General features: G+C 37.8%; 5 protein-coding genes across 10 annotated transcripts; 2 read left to right on the top strand and 3 right to left on the bottom strand.

Annotated features, from left to right (window-relative positions):
- Positions 1-499: 499 nt before the first annotated feature.
- Positions 500-3267, bottom strand: LOC111780950 (uncharacterized). Its single transcript, XM_023661317.2, has 8 exons — positions 3023-3267; positions 2278-2315; positions 1876-1965; positions 1658-1738; positions 1538-1572; positions 1311-1396; positions 863-928; positions 500-772 (listed from the first exon to the last, which is right to left on the bottom strand). Exons 1-8 carry the CDS (start codon positions 3087-3089, stop codon positions 738-740), a joined length of 498 nt encoding a protein of 165 aa, XP_023517085.1. The 5' UTR covers positions 3090-3267; the 3' UTR covers positions 500-737.
- Positions 3268-4757: 1490 nt separating this feature from the next.
- Positions 4758-8392, bottom strand: LOC111781564 (transcription factor VOZ1). The gene is made up of 5 exons (XM_023662230.2): positions 8058-8392; positions 7380-7634; positions 7075-7224; positions 5947-6469; positions 4758-5815 (listed from the first exon to the last, which is right to left on the bottom strand). Exons 2-5 carry the CDS (start codon positions 7605-7607, stop codon positions 5265-5267), a joined length of 1452 nt encoding a protein of 483 aa, XP_023517998.1. The 5' UTR covers positions 7608-7634; positions 8058-8392; the 3' UTR covers positions 4758-5264.
- A 931-nt stretch (positions 8393-9323) lies between these two features.
- Positions 9324-13263, bottom strand: LOC111781165 (OPA3-like protein). Of its 2 annotated transcripts, XR_015414444.1 has the most exons (5): positions 12901-13263; positions 11115-11249; positions 10123-10209; positions 9859-9991; positions 9595-9735 (listed from the first exon to the last, which is right to left on the bottom strand). XR_015414444.1 is itself a non-coding variant. In XM_023661617.2 (4 exons), exons 1-4 carry the CDS (start codon positions 13027-13029, stop codon positions 9574-9576), a joined length of 513 nt encoding a protein of 170 aa, XP_023517385.1. In that variant the 5' UTR covers positions 13030-13259; the 3' UTR covers positions 9324-9573. The 2 variants fall into 2 exon arrangements, 1 of the variants encoding a protein (XP_023517385.1); XM_023661617.2 differs by lacking the exon at positions 9859-9991 and having other exon boundaries at positions 9324-9735; positions 12901-13259.
- A 4076-nt stretch (positions 13264-17339) lies between these two features.
- On the top strand, positions 17340-22210 carry LOC111781471 (auxin response factor 3). 5 transcript variants are annotated; one of them, XM_023662077.2, is made up of 11 exons: positions 17340-18529; positions 18684-18740; positions 18882-19061; positions 19138-19222; positions 19320-19410; positions 19493-19657; positions 19745-19864; positions 19949-20024; positions 20395-20554; positions 20637-21523; positions 21706-22210. In XM_023662077.2, the coding sequence occupies exons 1-11, from the start codon at positions 18227-18229 to the stop codon at positions 21748-21750; spliced, it is 2169 nt and encodes a 722-aa protein (XP_023517845.2). In that variant the 5' UTR covers positions 17340-18226; the 3' UTR covers positions 21751-22210. The 5 variants fall into 5 exon arrangements, with proteins under 5 accessions (XP_023517845.2, XP_023517849.2, XP_023517848.2 ...); XM_023662081.2 differs by having other exon boundaries at positions 17350-18529; positions 18903-19061; XM_023662080.2 differs by having other exon boundaries at positions 17350-18529; positions 18681-18740; positions 18903-19061.
- An 804-nt stretch (positions 22211-23014) lies between these two features.
- Positions 23015-23626, top strand: LOC111781891 (glutaredoxin-C9). The gene has a single exon (XM_023662622.2). The coding sequence runs from the start codon at positions 23081-23083 to the stop codon at positions 23477-23479; it is 399 nt and encodes a 132-aa protein (XP_023518390.2). The 5' UTR covers positions 23015-23080; the 3' UTR covers positions 23480-23626.
- Positions 23627-23746: the final 120 nt, after the last annotated feature.

The raw sequence follows: 23746 nt of genomic DNA, 5'->3' as shown, positions 1-23746 counted from the left end.
AATTTAGGAGGAATTTAGGGAAAATTGAACCAAATAAAAATAACAATATAGGTCTAAGTTTAGAGCTATATTAAAATTTCAGAATAAAAATTAATAGAACTTAAACCAATTCAAGATAAAAACAATTACTTTTTATCATTTTTGGAAATAGCAGGATTAAATATTAAGTTTGTATTCAATATGTTACTAAACTTTGTAAAAAAAAAAAAATAGTCATCAATTCATAGATCATTGACCAATAGGTTCGAGATTCGAATTCTCCACAAAAACGTCCGTTCCCCCCCCTAGTTGCGTGAAGAAGCGGAAGGTATTAAAAAGGTGCCTAGCAATGGATATCCCAACCACAAACAAATAGACAAAAACACATTTATTCTTGATATGCACAGATATATTTGACCAAATCATATCAGCAGAGCATTCGAGACCAATATTTAAAGAAGGAAAAATATTCCAAAGTGATAAGGGTATAAAGGCATAGAGAATAAAGGTGAACCTAATATTGAAGTCACACTGAATGGAACTTCTTATACTGAGGAAGATATCATCAGAAGTATTCTTTGCATAAATGAAAAATGACATAGTATTACGGTCACTTCTGTGCCAAAGAGGAGAATAATACTTGGTTGCACGGTCACAGACATCGAACAACAATATCAGTCTACGCAAACTAGAAAGTAAAGTTGTAGATATTACATATTGCTCCTCCCAGTGAGAAGAGCTCGAATGGTTCCTGGAGCTCATTTGCGAGCTTCTGCTTTCTTCTGTTCTTTGGCTGAAAGTGAGGGAGAGTGTCAGTTTCAATAATTCAGTCTTACGGGGAAATATAACTATACAAACTACGGTGTTTTGTTGTATATATTACCAGCCTTTTCTTCTTCTCTCTTTTTAGCAGCTTCTGCCCTTTGTTGACGAATAAGAGTCAAACGTTCTGCATAGCATACAGTGAAATAAAATTTCAATATCAGACAGTGTAATCAATGTCCTGCCTTCAAATATGTTCACAACACTCGGCAGATAATAGTTGTTCCAGGACTTGGCATTGGCTCCCCATGATAGTATCAAAGTACATTTTGAACTAAATTTATAAAAGTTTAGAGATGCAGGGCACATAGTAGTGAATATAATCGAAGTGTAGCTGCAGGAGATCATTTTGAGCATTCCTATATGTTTTTCCCATTTAACTCGGTGAAAGAATAAAAAGAAAAGGAACATTATTATCTCGGATGACAGATCGAAAATAAAAAGGATTCTATCCTCAGAAAATAGAACACATACTTAAACCAAAGAACTGATCATTGAAGAAGACTTACCTAAATCCTTCTTAGCTTGTTCAGTTTTCCCTTGTTCTTGAAGCCTCATGTATCGCTCATGAGCCTTTTGTTTTTCTATCTCCTCTCTGGGAAAGCAAAGAAAACAAAATTTTATAAGTGATGTCCATACCTATAACATTGCCAGATTTGTTTCCAGAATAAGAATCATAGAAATATAAGTACGTATTAGATATTCTTTACAACAATGAAAATATACTTGTAACAACCTTTCACGCCTTGAAAGTTCAGTTGTTTTCCCAATCTGCAAAATGAAGTGAAATTACACAACTACTGTATAATAATGTTCAAATTGCAAAACCATATGCGAGGATGATTATAAAACTTACATCAATATCTCTAGCTTTCAAGGTTTTTGGCTTTACCAAGTTAGGATTTTCAATCTCAATAATACCTTGAGTGCCTTTCCTCTGGCAGAATTTGACAACAAAATAAAAGTGATTTAGTCCCGCTCAGCTCAAATAAAAAACAGAAAAAGATATAGAAATTTAGGCTTAGAGATTAAGTCAAAAAAATAAAAAATAAAAATAAGTGACTGAATACAAACTCTAGGCTGATCTCCCTGATCATCAGATTCATCCCCAGATTCTTGTTCAGATCCTTCCTCATTTTCTTCCTCCTTGTGTTCAGCTTCTACCTACAATACTAAATTGAATACCTCATGTGCACAAAAATGAGTAAAATAGTAAGAACAAGACCATGCAGTTGCAGCTGGGTTACTGAAGCAAAAATTGTAACACAACAGTGTATTATCCATCCTCAATTGGATAAAACAACTGCCGTATTATAGGACACATGCAGATCATATATTGGCTTAAAAGCTTCTTTGGAGATTATATTGTTGGAAGATGAGAATGGTAGTGGGAACTTCGTGTGTGCGTGTCTTGAATCTTGAGAAACAGAGAGAGAGAGAGAGAGAGAGAGAGAGAGAGAGAGAGAGAGAGAGAACCTGTCTAAACGTGCGTGGACGAGAGGAGGTTCCAGCAACTACAATTAAGGCAGAAACTGTAGTTAGCAATGCAAATTTAAGGCATCTTAATCCTTCTCAACAATAAACTGATAGTTTTGATGTAGTCTTTCAAAACGAAAATCTTAAGAACGGAAGATTATAATCTCAAACGTGTTTACACAATGCGTTGAAAACAAAATTTGGGTTTTGCTTTAAAGGTTAATTCCTTGACGCCATCCATATCGCCCATATTGTACTAGGTTTAAGAAGTAATCCAAAGAAAACGCGTTCAACTCTGCAGTAGAAGAAAATCGTGCAAGACTCTTCATTTAGATTACAACAGATTAAGACTCCACTTTTTTAGAGAGAAAAAAAAAAAAAAAAAAAAAAAAAAAAAAAACAGAACTATTTCCTCAATCAGCTAAGCCTAAATCTCACCCCCAAACCAAGCACCTCCTCATAGTCGCAGAAAATGATTTAAAAATAACTAGGTTGCATTGCATATAGAACAGCTGAAATCACTAATATATCCAGCATCATTCCAAATACTTGAATTTTTAAGTCACGCACCAGCTCATATCCTTGGAAAAGAATAAATGGTTCCAAACGAATTTCTCAACTCAATTCTATAAAATCAAATTAGGGGCAGAGAAAGACGCGCGCACTGAAAGAAAAGATCTCATGATCTTGAGTTCCTCAATAATCAAACGAAAGTAGTGAAATAAGATATGGAATTATTGCTTACGCATGTCTTCAGGGGTGGAGAATTGGCGCCGGCCGGTGGGCTTGCTCTTGTACTTTCCTCTTCCCATCGTCGACGAAAAGCAGAAGGAAGAAAGTGGAAATTGGAGGAAGAATCAGAAGAGAGTGAGAATGGACGTAGAAGCCCCCTCTGAGTTTATTCGTCGAAGAAGAAGTTGGTTCCCGCTCCGCCTCTCCGCCGAGAGAGGAAAATTTTTAGTTGTGTTGGCTTATTCGTTCCCGTCCCGTTTACACCTCTCTTTGGGGTAAATCGCCAACCGGATTCCCCAAACCCTACCCGACCCGCCACCCAAGAATCTCTTTTTTTTTTTTTTTTTTTCTTTTCTTTTCTTTTTCTTTCATTAAAATTTTGCACTTCATATTTTACTTTTTCAGAATACCCTAATTTTATTTTTCAGGTGTGTTTCTGTTTTAAATATTCTTTTTATTAGTTTATTAACGGAAATAAAGATATTCGAACCTGTGTCTCCAACCTGAGAAAAAAACAAAATATAGATTTGTGCAACTAATTTGTTTTTAAAATAAAGATAAATATATTCTTATATTTTAAAGTATTTTTTTAATCATTCCCAAAAATATAATTAAAATTTGTCTAACAAAAAGTCAGCTATTTGATATACCCTTAATTTGTACTCCCAGTGAGAGGCCAATCCCGCCGACGAAGGAAGATCTCCTTCAATCTATGTTGGTGTCCGACGAAAAGATTCTTCTTTGTGTTCAGATATATGAGAATGACTTAATTCAACTTACATTGGTCGGAAGCATCAATTTTCGACAGTTGGTTACGGCGTCTGTGGCAAATGATGGTGAATCTGCCTTTGAACACTTTGATTCTAGCATGTTTGCAATGACCAGGCACCCAAATGAGGTAATCGCGATGGAGTCTGTTTATGTTAGTGAACACTGATGCTTACTTCGGCGCTTTAGCAAACACCGTACATGAGTCGTTACCCTGAGCATACAGGTAGTAGTATTCGATATGCATCGGACATGATGTTATGTATAATTTTACGGGCTTTGAATCCCCCCTCTAAAGGAGTCGCCATCCTCCTTGATGTTAAGGTCGTATCAATAGCTACCCGAACAGCATAGGAAATTTTGTATCAACAACTTAAAAAATGAAAACATGCTTGTCTGTTAGTCTGTTTGCCTCGAGTATGCAGTAAGTGCATGAATTTTTCTTGCATAATAATAATGTCGAAGGTGTAAGAATTTTACTTGTACTTTATGATAATAATAACCCATTCACGAGTCATACAAATCTAATCCAGCAGCCAAGAACACCGTGTTTTAGCAGCAAATGAAGGTAACGAAAATGTTTTGTGAATGTTTATTTATATGAAGATGAACATGTTTCTTTAAAAAGGATGGTTGAACAAAGGTCACATTCATCCGAATATGCCGCCAAAAACTTCAAAAGGTCACCGTCTCAAGAATCAAACGCGTTGACCCACAATAATGGAAGAATGCTTGCATCTAATGAAAGCATCATCTTAATGGAAACTAAAACAGAGTGAAGATCAGGAAAAGCATCACATAACTGTTACAAGATACTGCCTACCCTTGTTCTTCAACATATTCAACCCACTTTGCATTCAAAATATCAAAGATGGGGCAATAGAGAAAGATTCAACAGGAAACAATTCGGTAAATCTACGTTTCTGATAATGGTTAACAAGGTAACCTTCGAGCAATATGCATTTCAATATCTTGAGAGATGACTGAAAAGATTACTCAAGATGTGTAAGTTGACATTGACATCAAATAGAATAAAAACTAGGATTATCCACGTACATGACGAAACATAATGTAGGCGGATTACATTTTATCGAAATCCAGACGACCTAAACCATCAACGGAGTTTATAACGCCAGCAAAAATAATATACATCACTGGTTAGTCTCTGCTGGGTTACAGCGACTAATGTCCTTCTAGAATATATCAATTGCAAATTGTAACCCAAAATATTAGGGAAACAACCAGCTTTACCGTTGTTATCCAGAGGTTTGAAGCTCCATCCTGAAGGGTGCATCCGTTGCAGCTCCCATGAGATGAGCATCAGATAGTATACCATGAGAGAAGAAAGAAAAGGAAAAAAATTATTTAGGTTATTTGAGGCCAAAAAGAAGTACCGAATTCTGGAAGAATGAATCGTAAACTCAAACCCATCATGTTTAGATGGATATCATCAGGCATGCAACTCATTCAACAACTGAGCTTCTTAACTACGTAAGGTAATATTCGCTCAAATTCTCCACAAGGTAATCATATTGTGCATGAAGCATATAATCATATGTTCCATTGGGTGGCATGACTCTATTTGCTGATGAGTATACATTTCCAACACCAACTTTTGTGTTAATTTTGGTCCTCCCCTTCATAAAGCGTTTATTATCAGGAAACTCAGCAGCCAGTCTCCCCATTTGTCTCTGTAAATCGGCAACCGAATCATTTGTTACCTTCGCCTTGGAACTTTTTTTCCCATCAACGAGTTTCAACTCCAATCTATACAAAGCGCAGGCATCATACTTATTGATTTCATATTCATAAAGATGCCACTCAAAGTGGTTCAATGGCTGAGGATCCATGTAATAAGATCTTTTCAGCCCTCCAAACTCATTCATCACTTGCTTTCTTGACTCATGCCAACCACGTCCACTATAATCTGGCAATGACCTCTGCTTCCTATTCCCACTCTCAAATGCTCTACGAGGCTTGTCAAAGAAAAGCCACTCCCTAATCATCTCACCCTCCAATATTGACAGATCAAATAGCTCTGCAATATAATAAAGAGATGTTGGCTAAATATAATTCAATAAAGCATATATCAAAGTTCAGTACAATCAATTTCAACAGAGTTATACATGCATTGCATGTCAATGCAATATACCAGCTGCAAGAACTTACCAGGAGCATTCCATGGGGATTTAGCCGTGGCAGCTCCCTCACATTCAGGGATACCAACATCTTTTCCTTGTGCCTTCGTACTAAGAGCAGCAAAAAGCAAACCATCCTTCAGACCAATGCCACCAGGTCGTAAAACTGGACCCATTCCAGGAGGGCCTTCATTCAATGCTAAGGCAGCATGAAAACTGCTGCAGTAATCCTCACACCAATCCAACCCTTGGGCAGGTCGTGGGCAATCCCAAAGCGCACATTTTGGGCCTAAGAAAGCAGCAGGTGGAGGACATATGCTGGGACAATAGCTGGAAACATGAGGAATTTCACTCTCCCCACACAAACCTCTACCATTAAGGAAGGAGTAAAAGTTGTGTTCACTGCCTTGATGTAAATCAAGCTGATGACACTCCAAATATGTGGCTCCTTCCAAGTTATTCATAGCCAAACCATGAACTCCTGAAGGGGAGTTCTTGCACTGATCAACTAGAGGGAAGCTTGGTTCTTGGTGTACACGATTCACGTTAAATCCCTGAAGCAGGTTAAGAAGTGATACTAAGAACCTATAATAACAGGCATGAAAGGCAAGACAGATTTTCAAATTTATTAGACATTTTCTTCCACAATAAGCTCACAACGAACTAGAATAAAAGAGAAGGAACCAACTTCACCAACAAAATTCATATTCATACAGCTCTTAGAGTTTAAACACATTGCAAGATGATAGTCCAGGTGATGAGGAAAGAGATAAAAAATCCCATGAAGGGCATGTATCAATAACTCCATGCTTGTATATCCTAATGTTTATCTGTGTTAGGTCAGGCAAATATGCTGCTGGAAGAAAATTTTCTAATTTCACCAATTATCGTAGTGGACATGCATGGGGCGACCGCATAACAAGGGCCAGGACAGAAACTTTCAAAATTGTCTCAGTATCTTTTGCAAAAGCCAGAACCAAGACAAAAATAGCATTAAACATTCGAACCAATCGGTGCTCTCTTCTTTTGTTTTAATATACCCCATCACCTCCAATAATTATCAAGGGCCATAGTTATAAAGGAAAGAGGAAAAGATAAACTGAGGCACAACATGAACTAGGTAATATCAACAGCAAAATAAACGTAAAAAAGTTCCCACCTCTTGAACTGCCATAGTATCTCCAACCTGCAGATTTTGTTCATTGGGTTCTGGTTTAGGAGCAGCTAATGGACTAGATGCATCATCATCCTCCTCACAAAGTTGTAGCAATCGACAAATGTCCGAAGAAAATGACCCAAGGCTTCCACCCTAAGTCAAACATACGCTAAAAACATCATAATCCACTTAATTCAGTTATACTAGCTGCCGTCCTCAATGCCACATGCATAAATTATGCAGATTATCATATCAATTGATACTCTTCATCTTATGCACTTAAAATGAATTGAATATACAGTGCTAACTTGTTGCAAAGAGGATGCTGGAGAGGGCTCGTTCAGCTCTGCTTTCCACTCACGAAGCATCTGATGGACTTGTTCCTCGAGCACTGCCACATCAACATTGCGGCTCTCTTTCCTTGCATATTGCAAATCTACAAATATGCTTTGCAGATCATCGACCCGGTTCTTTGCCTTATCCTTAAAGAGCTTGTGGGAAGCCGACTTGCAACTGGTCTTCGAATGCTTCCCCATTGCAGAACTCTAAGTTTCTCTTAGTCCCTATGAGCCCAACCAAAGAAGTGCATGTTAGATAACAGGTGTGGAAAATTATCCACTAAATTTCAGCATAGAGACAGCAAAACGAACCAACAGAAATTCATTAAAGGTGAAGTAATAACTATAAATAAATCGATTTTAGACGAACCCATTCAAAAAGAAAAAACAAAAATTATGTAACACAGACAAAATCCTTTTGAAGCAAATTCGATTCAACTTGTACAAGCAGAGATCAGTTTCATAAATTATCGAAATCAATCAGATCCCACATGAGCACGGGCATCAAGGAACAAAATTTCAATCCTCCGCAGGACTAAACTAAACTAATGCGCAAAGGAGATAAAAATAACTCAAATAAGCGGGAAAGAAAAAAAAAGAGAAAAATCCCATATCAGATCAAAACCAATAGAGGTCAGGTAAAATTACCGAGGAACTCGCAGCCGAATCGAAAGCCCTAGCTCTGAACAGGGCTTGAACCTCCCACAATAAGGAGCAAGAAAGTGCAAGGACACCTGATCGAAGAAGAGGGAAAAAAAAACAGGAGAAATGTAAAGTGAAATATTCGCGATGAAGGGATTGATCGAAAAGCAGATGCTCTTCTTCACTTGAACAGTTCCAATGGCTTGGATGCCCCAATTTCAATTCAGTTTTCTTCTCTTTATTCTCTTTTATTTCTGATTTAGTAGGAGCGAGAAAAATAGAGAGAGACAGAGACAGAGTTGCAGTTACACATGAATTTGGGTTTTGAGAGCTCTGTAAGCATTTCGTCTTCTTTCCCACCGCCTCTCATAAAAAAAAATAAATAAAAATTATCCTAAATGCATATTAATGACACTTTTTGACTCTTTTTTACTTTCCATAAAATTTACTTTTTAATATTATTTATTTACCAAAAAAATATTCAAACTAATTTCCCAAATAGAACTCATTGGAAATATTGCAAGCCAATCTTTTCACGTGAAATCTAATTTATTACCAACTAAATTTTCTCTCCTCCCTTTATTTTCTAAAATGTTTTTAAGAAATAATTTAGTGTTCATGTTTTTAACAACAAAACATTTCTATATCATGTTATTTTTTCAAGAAAAGAAAAATATGATAGGTTGAGATAAATAGAAGGAATAAAGGGTATTTCCACTATCCATCTCCAAGATTCCCATGTTATCTCTTCAAGATAGTTGGCCCTTCCCATTTTATTTTATCATCCATACCCATTTTGGATGAACTCTAACATGTTAATCAAAATATACTAAACCAAACGAGTGGTGGGATGCACGAGTCTTGAAGTTGAATTCAACGGGCCCTAATCCAGAGTGGAGCTAACTGAGATTGGGTACCACATGCTTTTCTTGCTGTTACAAACAAACATAATCACCACTTTCTCAAGGAATATTAGCTAATGGACAACAACAATTTCATGAATTCATCACCTCACTACATGTCACAATAGTCAACAAAGAGTGGACGCTAAAAGAATTGTTTCACAAAAGTAATTGAAAAGGGATTGATGCTGATCATTCGAGAATTAGCCACAAATCCCCTTTCCAAGACCAAAAAGAAACCACTTTTTGTAAAGAAGAGTAGTAATATTGAAGCACTTCTAGCAAGAGAGAGTTGACAGAGATTAAAGGGAAGATGATGAACACTTTCATGGAAAGTTGGGTTAGCTTGTGAGGGAAGGGAAGAGTAGTATAGTCATAAATCATGTCATCAGATGATTAGGGCCATCATAGCTAAAATTCTTCATTTAGTACATATTCTTGCACAGTTTACACCCCCATTAATGCGGGGTGAGAAAGAATTTAATTGGAATAATGATCGTTTACAGTGTGAAAAATACTGATACCAGAAGTGTCAAAAGAATTAGGAAAATGCACCTCCGTTTTTCAAGACCACGTTGATTAAATCATCACATTTCTCGCTGGACAAACTAGCAACTTAATCAAGCAGGCGGCTTTGCTAAATTTCCACTTTCAGAGGGAGTGTGTTTGAAGTTCAAAATACCACTGAGACCTCGTCCTCTGGCATGTTGTTCCAGTTCTACCAGTTTTTGCTGCAGAAGTTCCAATTCTGTTGATAAGCTTTCGTCTCTCTGCCTCAGTGCCTAAATGTAATAAACCACATCAGAGAAATTAGTCTAAGTATATATCTTAACCAGTTAAACTAATATGTTTAAGTTAATGAAGATGGGTTTGGGGACGTGGGGTTGGATTGGCCAAGAAATTACACAATTGGATGGGAGAAGCAAGAAGTGGCGAGGAATATAGGAGTTGATTCGCTATGGGAATAAGTTCACTTTGTCGCAGACCCCTGATCCGTTATTCCAACAGTAATATTTCTTATGGTCGAAGGATTCATTCCTGTATCCATAAATCATAACCTTACCTCAGTTCAGCTCCATTCAAGTAGGTTACCAAGTAAGTGAATTCAAACAACCATAGTACTTAGAACAAAATGTGATCTGTGAAGGAGAAAATAACTATACCATTACCTCCATTTCTTGTCTGCGTACTTCTTCTTTTCTGGCTTCTGATCTAGCACTTCTCTGAACCTCAAATATCACGATTGCTCCTGCAACCTATAAATTTCCAGAAACTAAAACGTAAAAGAAATAATCAATAAAATGAAGAGGTCAAAAAAAGTTTTCAAGCAGCCAAGCACAATAAGTCAAACTCCCAACAGTTATATTGTGAGATCCCACATCGGATGAGAGGAGAACGAAACATTCCTTATAAGGGTGTGGAAATATCTCCCTAACAAACGCATTATAAAACCTTGAGGGGAAAGCTCAAAGAGAACAATATCTGATAGAGGTGGGTCTGGGCTGTCACAAATAGTATCAAAGCCCAACACTAGGCAAAGTGCCAGCGAGGACGCCAGGCCCCGTAGAGGGGTGGATTGTGAGATCCCACATTGATTGGAGAGGGAAACAATTGCCAGCGAGAACGTTGGGCCCCAAAGTGGGGTGGATTGTGATCCCACATCGGTGGGAGAAGGGGACGAAGCATTTTTTATAAGGGTGTGGAAACCTCTCCCTAATAAATGCGTTTTAAAAACCTTTAAGGGAAGCCCGAAAGGGAAAGCCCAAAGAGGACAATATCTGCTAGCTATGGATTTGGGCCGTTACATATATACACATTTTCTCTTGCATCTTTGTCCAAAGAGTTGTATTCCTGATAGGTCTCGGATTCTCAACTGGGGGTTTCCAGACCCCAAATACCTGAGTAGATTATCGAGGCATAATTCCATCGAAGGTAAAATGAACCCCAAAATAAAACAGCGCTTAGTTGATATTTTCTTATAATCATAAGTATGCACAATGGTTCACAAATGAGCTCCTTAGTTTCCAAAATACAATGCTAAATATCCGTGAAATATATAGTTGATCAATACTTGCTGTAACATGGTATATAGTATGTTTCAGTTTAGGAATGGTCTTAACCAAAAGAAAAAGAAGCGATTCTACTTGAAAATGAATATTACCGAGAAAACAAAAACCTCGCCAATCAGGTCAACAGCAGCCTGAACTGCTTTCTCCTCATCCAGAGGGCGAATTTCTACATCAGTTGCATGACCATATATGCGTCTTTGCATTTGTGTTGACATCCGATGGTTAATCTGTCAGTTTAGCATTGAAGAAATGAGGTCTTGAGAATTATTCATAAAGTAAAGCTAGCAGTATACAAACATCCATTCAAACATGAAGCACCCACTTTAATTCTGATACCTAAGTGTCTCCCTCAACAATCAATGCAAACTAACCCTTTGAAGATCGTACTTTCTAAAGCATCTATAATTGGAAAAACTAGATCTCATCGCTTATGTATGAATGAAGGTAAGACTCCATTGTCATATAGCATGGCTGGCATGCCTGATGAAGTTACGTCTGTAAAGGAGAAACGCAACACCTGCGACAGAAAAGTATTTGGAAATATCCAATCAACTAATGTGGATATTACTTCACAAATTTCTTCCCCTTATACCTCTGAGGCTTAAGTGGATATTACTACTCTTGGAAATTTTTTAAACAAAAAAATGGAGAAAGAACAAAAATGAAGTTAGAAGAGAGGTATTGTAACGACCCAGGCCCACCGCTAGCAGATATTGTCCTTTTTGGGGTGTGGAAACCTTCCCCTAGCAGACGCGTTTTAAAGCCTCGAGGGAAAGTCCAAAGAGGACAATATCTGCTAGCAGTGGATCTAGGTGGTTACAGGTATTTTGGCACCACGAGAGTCAGCTACAATCGTTGAAGCAGGGCCACCAAAATTAGTTCGGATTAAAGAAAAAAGAACTTTCCCCTAGCATCCTTTCAAGGAATTCCAACATAGTTCGGAGAATGAAATTGTTACAAGTTCCTTGCTCATTCTAAGGCCCTTTCTTGAGGAAAGACTTTTAGCTGATAGATTGGATTTGAAGCTCATCTCTAAAACAGATACGGGCTCAAGAGATTGTTCGATGAAGAAGAGAATAGGAAGGCAATCTTTCAACTAAATTCTAATGAGTATCATTAGAATCGAGTTTACATGGCAAAAAACTATTATATGGTCAAGAAGTTATCTCATTAGCTTAGCTAGCCCAAACACAAACAAAAAAATTATAAATAAAAGATCCCTATGAGATTGCTAGTCCTGACAAGTATACAGTTGGTCATTTTATAAGAGATGAAAGACAGCTAAAGCTAGCCCCTCGTATTTGTTCCATTATGTTCTTAGATAGGCCTTATGAACTTTGTAATTGATGAAATTCATACATAATCCTCATCCTTGGACCTACAGCTATTTGTGTAAAATTGTCAGAGTGTTCTAGCCAATAGAATGATAACTAGTGACCATCTCCAGATAAAGCTCAGAAATTTTAATACATGGCAATTGCTTTTAGCTGGATTTTGGTTATAATATAACATCGTTCTCTAAACTTTACCAGTTAAAATTAAATGGGGTTAAGTTGAAGAGCTTCTTAATTTCATGTAAGATGAGGATTCGTTGTCGTACGAAGCAATTTCATTTGGAATGGGGCAAGTTTGAAGAACTTCTTAACCCAACAAGCACAACTACTTGAGAAGAAGGTAACGCATAAAACAATGATCAAAACCAACCAATCAGAAGAATCGTTTGAAAGAAGACCATGAAAGGGGCGCCGAATTATTTGCTGCAATAACAATAGCTCAACTCAACGAAACATGATCTTGTATAAATCAGTACAACATAATGAAGCACAACCAAAGAATCAAGAACCCATAAGCAGAAATCCAGAACGAAATTATAAATACCTGGGCGAAATTGATGATAGACTGCCTAAATCTGGGGTGCAACGCAGCTTGCTTCTTGAGCCTATTACCAAGTGGCTTGCTCAGAGTTTTCAACACGAGCGTTCCGAGCTTCAGTACCGGGAGTACCATGACTACAACGAATAAATCCGGTAATCTGATTGGAAGGCTTCGCTTTTGCTGTCCTTCGGGAATTAACAACACACGGTCAGAGCTAATGAATGTCAACGAATTGAATAGTCAGAGAAGATGAAGACAAGCCATTTGCGATCGAGGAACCGTTGGAGCGAAGTCGCCAAATGGGGAAATGGTTTAGGTTCCCCGCGAGCAATATTTGACGAGGGAAATTCCGAAAAATATTTTCCCCATATAAGATTATTAATTTTTTCCTCGCAAAAGTCGATGTGGGACGTCATAATGAAGCGGAAAACATATTGAAAATTAATTAAATGAAAGAATATATTGTTAAAGCAGGTTGTCATGGGCTCAACGGGAAACGGCTAAATGGGTCTCTATTGGGCCGGCCCAAATACTCGCTAATAGGCAATACGAGGCCCAAATATAAATGGGTCGCCTTTCTACTTCTTCACAATTTCTATACTCAATTATCTTCTTTATTGCTCTTAAATATCTGGTGTCATACTTTTCGCTAGTCACCGGTCCGTCCATCCGGTCCGATCCGACGCATGAAATGACAGTGAAAGCTGAGAGAGCTTCACAAGTAGCCAAGCCGACAACTTCTGTTCGACAAAGACCGGTCTAGTTCCTTTTGGCAAGTCGTGCGTGGGTCCGCTTCTCCACAAACCGTATGCCACGTGTACCAACCACATCCAAATACGAATCCTCGTTGGAGCTTTCGAGGTTGTTGCCACGGTAGCGCTCTGGATTCAAACATGTGGACAGTGGCGCGTGAGTAAAAGGTGAGATGAACGAATGGAAGCGGGCGGGCGGGCGGGCGGGCGGGTGTAAAGTACGATGAAAGGCTGAGACGACAAGGAGCAGCAGCACCCGCGTAAAAGTCGAGGGTTCTCTCTGCCAACAAAGACAATTGCTTTCTCTGATCCTTGCATTGCCCCCTTTTTTTCTTTTCGCTTCGTTCTCACGCTTCTCCACGCGCGTGTTTGTTAAACCCCCCTCATATTCTCTTGCTTTATGCTACACGCGCTATACCTATAACTTATTTTCATCGTTTTCTTCGCAGATGAACAATATGCGAGTGCCACCGATTTAATTTTTAAATAATCTAATTTGTTCCTTCTAGTTTAATATTTAATAATTCTTCCCTCTCCCAAATTCTCTCATTCTCCATTAAATTAATAATTTTATTTTAAATCTTAAATTATTCTCTCTTTAAATTAATATTTTTATTTTAAATCTAAAATAGTCCAAGCTTCATTTCACCCTTCTCTTCGGTAAAATTTCAACCAAGCTTTCGAGTTAAATTATTGTTCAACAAAGCTATCAAATACATTAATTAACAAAAGATAAAATTATTATTTACCCTATGCAAATTTTCATCAAATTTTTTTATTATTATTTCAACAATGCATTTTTAATATAAAAATTACTACATTATCTACCCAACTATAATAGAAAATAATTGTATTTAAACTATTTAATATCAGGTATAAAAAATATGTATCTCACCAAGTTTATACCATAATTCGTAGGGTCGCCACAATGGCCCCTCACATCTCTATAATGAACTTCAACAAAGTAGATGTACTTTTATTTTGGTCAAACAAAAATTACATGTGAATCCAATTTCAAACGTTACTTTTTATGTTGTTTCAATTTTGGAGTGGTTCAGTGAAACCCAGTTCGTGTAAATTATATTAATTATTCATTATATTCTATAGTTTTGACTCGAAAAATATTAACCGTGAGTAAACCCATGGATGGTGAATAAAATAAATTATGGTTTTTTATTTTAATGATTATCATTAAAACGACAAATTGACGTGTCCAGAGGAAGGGGCTAAGATTTGAGTTATTTTTTCCCTTCCTTATCCTTTGCCCCTATGGCCTGCACGTGAGGCTTCCACAATAATTGACATAAAGGTAGGAGTTTTAAAATTATTCATACCACTTGATTTAAAATATAATTTAATTCAACGTTATTTCATATTTAATATCACTGACTATATTATTAACAAAACATTTTATGGAATATAGAATAAGGTAAACAAAATATGTAACCGTCACCGTGGAAATTAAAAGAATAACAATAAATTTTCAAAATTACTTTCAGCTACCCTTTTAACTTATTTGTTTCCATAAATAGTGAAGCATTTTTGGTTGAAATAAAATTGGATGACATAAACCCACCATTTTAAAAATATTTTCATTATTTTAAAAAGAAATTATAAAATAATGTATATCTCGATAGCAACGTTCATTGATTGTGGGTTTATTGTACTGAATGATGATGGTATTGATTAAAAAGAGATACCCTATGAATCATAATAATTAATATTCTTAATATCATTATACAAAGCTACTGGGTAGGCCGTAGGGCTAGGGAGGCCTACAATTTTAAAAAACCTTATAATTAAAACAGTATATGTATTAACTAATGTAGGTTCCCAATAGGCAATAGGCAAAGCCATTCATTTTTGGTACAAACAAAAATTACCTCCATTTTTCAAAGTACAGAAATTATCTAAACATGTAACGGTTAAAAACGAATAATATATGATTAGAAATATTGTCTTCATAATAAAAATGAATTAATGTTTTTTAAAAACTTAAATCATACTCAAGTCATGTGATTAGTAGTTGAAATAGTATAGATATTAATAACTGAATAAATACATGTATTAAAAGTACAAATATGCTATTATTAGATTACATTATAACTCATACCGTATGTATATAGCTATATTTCATTAATAACGAGTTGCCTCTATCAATATTACAATATGATACTTGTATTAATTAAAAATAATGTTATTTAGATGAATAAAGGGAATGAATTCATAATTTAAAAGATTTGAATAAATGTAGAAGGGTTGTTTGAGTGTCACGAGGGGAGGAGAGCGCGTGGGGTTAATAAAAGGGTTTCCAGCAAAGGCTAAAAGCAGAGACTGAGAGAGAACCAATTGGGTATTGAGTTGTAACCCGTTTTGTCCGGGTTATGGATGGAGCCCCCTTCTAATCGCATGTATTTTATCTTTTTATTTTATTTTATTTTATTTAAATTAAATTTATTTGTAATATAAATATAAAAAATAAAAAATAAATAAAAAAGGGGGGTCTGGGTAGCCCTGTGGTTTGGGTTTATTGCAATTGATGGCTCTGAAAGGGACCTGCCATTCTCATATTACTATTTGACACATTTGTCCTCACCTTCTTCCATTTTACAAATTTGCCCCGGAGAAAAGATTCCCCCCCATGATAATGAACATGAATTTTGCTAATTATAATGTCTACACCTAAAACCCCTTTATTTATTTTACTTTCCCCCATTTCTCCTTTCATTTTACGAGGTATCATCAAAGCGAACAATATCTACTAGTAGTAGAGTTAAGTTGTTACAAATAGTATTAGAGTCAAACACCAAACAGTGTGTCAGCGAATATGAAACATTCTTTACAAGGATGCGGAAACCTCTCCCTAATAAACACGCATTTAAACTACGAGGCTAACGAAAATATGTATTGGGCAAAAGCGGATAATATTTGTTACAGTGATGTTTGACTGTTGCAAATGATATCGAAGCCATACTCCAAACAGTGTGCCAGCGAGGACGCTAACCACCAAAGAGTAGATTATGAGATTTCAGATTAGTTGTAGAAGGGAACGAACATTTATAAGGGCATGGAAACCTCTCATCTAATTCGTTTAATGTTTTGTAAACGTAAAGGGTATTAATGTAAAAAGAAAAAAAGAAAAAAAAAAGAATTTAGACAAAAGAAAAGAAAAGTGGGAACTTTGCATTAGTATTATACCTACTATCAATTAATAGTGATGATTATTTATATAGAAAAGTGATGAATAAATGTTAATTAGTTGATTAAAAAAGGTAATTAACCTTTGAAGGAGTTTAATTAAGTAGAGTGATTGAAAGGGTAGACTATAATAATGAGCACTTGGTGTATGCAAAATGACGAAAGAATCTTAAAAAGAAGTGGAATTAAGTGGTTCATAACTAAGAAACGCCAATATTGTCCCAACCACTAATTAATTATATTGTCCCCTAAATGGATAGAAATGATTGCTCTATTTCTATATAGTCCTACTCCATTGCTTTCTGTCAATGAGTTATTAAATTCAACTCATTAATTCTTACTTTCAAAGTTACATACATAAGTTTTTTTTATATTAAAAAGTTAAAAGTTGGAATTTTTATGGGCAAAGAGACAAGTTAAGGAAGAGAAAAGCAGGGGAGCACAGAAATGTCTGTAAAATAATGATTAAGAGAGGGAAATTGTTGAAGATGATTAGTAATGATTAAGAAATGGAATGAAGATTTGAAATTTGGAACAGAGGAGGACAGGGAAAGAGAGAGAGAGAGAGAAGGGAAACAGGGGAAAGCAATGTAAAGGGATGAGGGATATGAGAGAGATTTGTGGGGGTAGAAAGGGACAGGATAGACATCCCACCGGAAATACGGGCGAGCCGTACACAAATCGCTGTTTATTCAGTTTGTGATATTATAATAATGGTGGAATTTAACTAACCAATGCACTACGCACACTCTTCCTTACTTTTCTCTCTCTCTCTCTCTCTTCTTCTTCTTCGTCTTTCTGCTATACATCACACCTTGCAGTCGCAGTATTGCAGCAGCTGCAGTACTGCTTCAGTTCAGTCTCTGCAGAACCCCAGAGAGAGAGAGAGAGAGAGATGAAAACCCATTTCTCTTTTCTGTTTCTTTCTTGCTTTTGTTTTAATTCAAACATCAAATCCTGATTTGATATCCCCCAAACCCATTTCTCTCTAATTTTCATTCACCCACCACCACCAGGTCTCTTCTCTGTCTCTCTCTCTGTCTTCCACGAGAAAAAAGAAAAGGGAAATACGAAATTTGGGTGAGAGAGAAAAAGGGTGGAGCGAGACAGAGGTGTTTGTGTGGGTGTGAGAGAGAGTGAGGGAGCGAGGTCTGTGTTGTTTTCTGAGCGAGACCCTCTTTTAGCATTAGCGAAGGTGCACCCATTTCTAAAAATGCAGGCATGAGCACTTCCTCCTCTTACCTCGCACTCTTTCTTCTTCCGTTCCTGAAACTTTCTGAAACCCCTCGTCTTTTCAGCCTCCTATTTAACCTCCCTCTTTCTTATCCTTCTACTTTTATTATTGCACGCCTCTTCTTTCTTCTACGCCTACCATTCAAATGGCTGCTCTTATCGATCTCAATACCACTGAAGAAGACGATGCTCCCTCCTCTGCTGCTTCCTCTGCTTCCTCTTCCTCTGCTTCTGCTTTAACCTCCTCCCCTTCGCCTTCTCTCACCTCCTCAATTTGCTTGGAGCTGTGGCATGCCTGTGCTGGACCTCTTACGTCCTTGCCCAACAAAGGGAGTTTGGTTGTGTATTTTCCACAGGGCCACTTGGAGCAGATGCAAGAGTTCCCTGCCACGGCGGCCTATGATCTCCCTCCCCACATCCTCTGTCGCGTCATTGATGTTCAGCTTCACGTACGGGTATTTTATTAGTTCTTTGACAATATATTCTGTTCGATTACTTGCTATTGAATTGGGATGAGTTTCAATCTATGGGGTTTTACTTCCTCACTTTGAATGGGTTTTTGGTAAATCACAAACCGTATGAGAAATGTTATTTTGAAAGCAGGCTGAGGCTGGGAGTGACGAGGTTTATGCTCAAGTCTCATTGTTTCCTGAAAACGAGGTGAGTTTCTTTTTGCTCAAATTTTAATGTGGCTGTCCATAAAATTAAAAAAGATAAACCGAAAAGTTCGAAGAGGTTGATTTTGATGCCTGTGAATCAGATGAGAAGATTCTGTTTCTGAATGACATTCTTGTATTACAGCCCATTGAACACAAAATGCAGGAAGAGATGACCAATGACAGTGAGGGGGAGGATTTGGAAGGAAGTGAGAAGACCACAACACCCCACATGTTCTGCAAGACACTTACTGCTTCAGACACTAGCACTCATGGAGGCTTCTCCGTCCCCAGACGTGCAGCTGAGGATTGCTTCCCGCCATTGGTATTTGTCATTTCAATATGTTTCCATGGTTATCTCTTTCAACCAATAATGATCTCAAACTTCATTAATTCTGCAGGATTATAGTCAACAGAGGCCTTCACAAGAGCTAGTTGCAAAGGATCTCCTTGGGATTAAATGGAAGTTTAGGCACATATATCGCGGTATGAAATGCAAATCTCAGATATTTGGTGCCTTACTCACATTGGCTGTTTGTTTCCCCTATTACGTGCTACTGAGTTCCCTTTCTGGTTTGAGCAGGGCAGCCTAGAAGGCATTTGCTAACCACTGGATGGAGTGCATTCGTGAACAAGAAAAGGCTCGTTTCTGGTGATGCAGTGCTGTTTCTTAGGTATTTAGTATTTGGGTGTCTGGTAAAATGAATTTGAGAGAAGCATATGCCGTGTAGGATTAACATATGACTTAACTTATAGGGGCAACGATGGGGAATTACGACTCGGGATTCGACGAGCTGCGCAGCTTAAAAGCGGTTCTCCCTTTTCTAACATTTGCAGTCAGCAACTCAACTCTAGTAGTATCATGGATGTGGTTAATGCTATATCTTCAAAAACTTCCTTTAGCGTATACTATAATCCCAGGTATCTTATTACAAGGATCATGCTCTTTTAGTTCTCACCAATATAAATATTCTAATGGATTTTGTGTCTTTGCCTTTTTGTATTCAGGGCTACCTCTTCACAGTTTGTCTTGCCTTTCCACAAGTTCTTGAAAAGCATTAACCATTCCTTCTCTGCTGGAATGAGGTTCAGCTTGAGTTTCGAAACCGACGATGCTGCAGATCGAAGGTCTGCTATTTATGGTTTGCTGCTTTGTAGATAAAATAGGGTGTTGTAATCTTCAATAATATTTCTTTCATACTCGTATTGCAGATGCACTGGACGTATAACTGGAGTTGGAGATGTGGATCCTATCAGATGGCCTGGGTCAAGGTGGAGGTCCCTTGTGGTATGAAACATTCTTTTGGAGCTTTTAAGATTCAAATGATTGTTCTTACCCTGCAAATGTTTTTTAAGAGTGTTGGTCTGCTTTAGCTTATTTTCGCATCTCCCGAACGAAATCTATGCTCTCGTAGGAGGAGTTTCGAAGCTTCTTCTTGATTGACAGCCTTTACTTTTAGCTCTATATACCTGGAAATCACTTCTTCATTAGTGTGAATATTTCTTTGTATTTTCATTTTGTTTGTTTGAAAGTTTTTTTCAGTAACGAATGTTGCATTCTTACATTTCTCGTTACAGTGCTGCATGGTCTCTCTTCTTGTTTTTCTGTAAAACTTTGATATCATTGCTTCACATGGGAAAATCTGGTTGCCTTCCAGGTGAGGTGGGACGATGTCGAAACTAAAAGACATGGCAGGGTTTCCCCGTGGGAGATCGAGCCCTCAGGTTCTGTTTCTGTGGCTAGTAACGTGGTTCCACCGGGTTTAAAAAGGACCAGGATTGGGCTCTCTCCCACAGAACTAGAGTTTCCAGTTCCAAGTGAGTCAGTCATTTGCACTAGAGATATATGTTTCTTTCAGGTCTCAGCTATCATTCATTGTTCTTCTGCTATTCCTTGCAGATGGAATTGGAGCATCAGACTTTGGGGAATCATTAAGATTCCAGAAGGTCTTGCAAGGTCAAGAAATTTTAGGTTACAGTACTCCCATTGATGGCGACGACAACATTCGTCATCCACCGGAGAAGAGGAGATCATTTCCTGGTTTACTCGGTTCAGGGATAGCTCTAATGAGAAATGGTCCAAGAATCCCAGTTACCAACTCTGAAACTTCCTCCCGGGGTATCATGTTTGATGAATCCTTCCAATTCCATAAGGTCTTGCAAGGTCAAGAAATGTATCCTAGTCCATTTTTTGGAATAGCCACTGCCACCAATGAAGTCAAGGCAAGTGGTGGTTATGGTCCTGTGGACAGTGTTCCACTGTCTAGATCTAAAGATGGATGGCCCATGACAATGCATAGTGAAAATTTCCTCACACGCTCTTCCATTCCTTCTGTACAAGTCTCATCACCATCATCTGTGTTCATGTTTCAGCAGTCAATGGTTCCTGTTCCAAGCTTTAATTCATATAACCGTGGCAATTTCACAGAACAGAGGACTATGAACAAGAGCACCTCCCATAATTCTGGGACAGCTTTTATGACTGACCACAGCTCAAGCACTGAAGTCCCACAAGGCATGCGCCCCACTTCATTGGGCGTGCAGAAGCAGCTCGGCCTATCACATCCTTCTACAACAGAACCAGCGTTTACTGGCAATAAAGCTGGATGTAGATTGTTTGGTTTTTCATTAACAGAAGGAAAGAATGTTGGGAATACAGACGAGGCTTCTCCAGCAACAACTCCAATTAATGCAGGAACTACCTCTGTGTTGTCCTCCAATAGTGGACTACGTTGTCCTTTTAAGTCTCCACTGATGAACAAGGTGGTTGGAAGCAACTGTACCAAAGTAAGTAACTTATCTGCTCGCGCTGTATAGGCGATATATTTTACGTAAACATGATCGATTCTTCTGGATCGCTACATGACATCGACGTTTTTTTTACCCGAACTCTAAGAGGGAAAGAATGTTGGTGTAAAAAGGAAGAGTATTCACCAGTCTGATAAAATTTGATCTGCACTGTGATGCAGGGGGCTGTCCAGTATCATTTTGCAAATTGCAGTACCTACTACTGAATGGGTCTGACTTATTTTGGGGAAACAAAAGAAGAATGCTGCCTAGTTTTGTTATTTTGAATTTGAAAAAAAAAAAAGTTTTTGAGACGTTGATTCTGTTCGAGCTATCGTTTGTCAAACGAATCGAACGGTTGGTGTTTATGTTGTATCTCAGATTATATAGTTCATAGAGATGCTTGAATAATCACATTATTAGCTCAATGTTTTTGTTTATTAAAGCCTTCAAATCTCGAGTAATTAGTATATGAACCAGGAACATGATTAAGAGGAACAGGATGAAGGAGAAAGGCCAACCTGGGGAGTGACGTGTGGCATTGCAGAAAAATGGTTAGATGGAGTTGTTTGATGTCTTTTTCGGACCAACTTAGTGGATAAAACGGCCCATCCTCCGCCTCTCCTTTTCCACGTGAACCTCACCACCTGCCCCCCTTCACTGGATTCTCAAAACAAAAACAAAAACGCAATTTGATGGAAAATGATTAATACTGTTGGCTTTGGCTGTAGGATGTCATCAATGATGTAATAAGCACCTCTCTAAATTTGACTATTTTTGGATAATGGATATGTACGTGTCCTATCTATATTCAGTAGTTGACTGCTGCCCGTGTTAGAAGATATATTTTAAAATCATGAAATTGATACAATATATAATAGATCAAAACAGATAATATATACGTCCAGTGAGCTTAAATTCTTAAATTTTGGATCGCACTCTTGATTGGATATAGACGTGGAAAATTTTGCATTGGCCAGCCGGAAGTAAAAGCGGCAGAAAAGATAGGTAAGCTTGGTAAGCCACGATCCTTTCAAAACCACATGTATACTCTTTAACTTGTGCTTAAAACCAATTAGCCCTTTAATCACGAAAGAACATTCTGCCACACGTCATCCAACCACTATTTGCCATGTCACCCATATCTCATCTAATCAAACCAAACCATACCATACTAAAAGAAGCCCCCACATTAATTGATACCCTAATTTCCAAAATTACACATAATCCAACCACGTCACCATCGTTTCTAAAACTGTAAAATGTCCCCATCCACAAAAGGTAGAGATTTTATGGGTTGCTTTAGATACTAATCATCGTTAATTAGCACCTAATCAAGAGCTTTTACAGAACAGAGACAGACCTAGTAAGCTGTGACGCAATTGATCGTCACCTACAGTTTTTCATTGCGTCCTAGATCGTGTTACCTGTGTTGACGCTTCATTTTTCCACACCCCAATATAAATAAATGCCCAATCACACCATTTTACCATCGCGCTCTCTCTCTCTCTCTCTCTCTCTCTCAATTGGATCTTTTTTCTTTACCAAATTTGCATTATGCACCAAGCAATTCCGTACAGGACGTGGGTTCCAGCCGCCGTCGATACCTCCACTGCCGGGGCGGATGCGAGTGTCGAAAAAATAGTGTCAAACAACGCTGTGGTGGTTTTGGCCAGACGTGGGTGTTGTATGAGCCATGTTTTGAAATTGCTGTTGTTGGGCCACGGCGTGAACCCGGCCGTCTTCGCCGTCGGCGAGGAGGAGGAACCCGGTATTGCCGGCGAGATTGGGAAATTAGCAGCCGCCAGTGCTGAAGATGGGAACGACGGGAGTGTGCACTTTCCGGTGGTGTTTGTCGGCGGGAAGATGTTTGGTGGGTTGGAAGAAGTGATGGCAGCTCATATTTCCGGCGAATTGGAGCCGGCTTTAAAAGATGCGGGTGCTTTGTGGCTTTAAATTAAATTGCTTCATTACTGAATTCTGTATTAAGTGCATTAAATTTCTGATTTCGAATCCTCCAAGTGGACGCAGAGCTGAAACTTCGTCACAATTTCCCTAATTTTCATTTTAAATTGATTATAATTTATTAAAAATTTAAAACTATTTGTATTGTTTTGTTAGATATAAATGATTTATATAGTTAAAGATAATAGAATATAATAAAATCTACATCAATCAGTTGTGGATGAAGGCCTAGGCCCATTAGCTGACCTTGACGATTCA

This window comes from Cucurbita pepo, chromosome 19 (assembly GCF_057944985.1).
Source record: "Cucurbita pepo subsp. pepo isolate OVF chromosome 19, ASM5794498v1, whole genome shotgun sequence".
Classification (NCBI taxonomy): domain Eukaryota; kingdom Viridiplantae; phylum Streptophyta; class Magnoliopsida; order Cucurbitales; family Cucurbitaceae; genus Cucurbita; species Cucurbita pepo.
The sequence above is the reverse complement of the archived record's forward strand: the minus strand, read 5'-3'. Positions and strand labels throughout refer to the sequence as shown.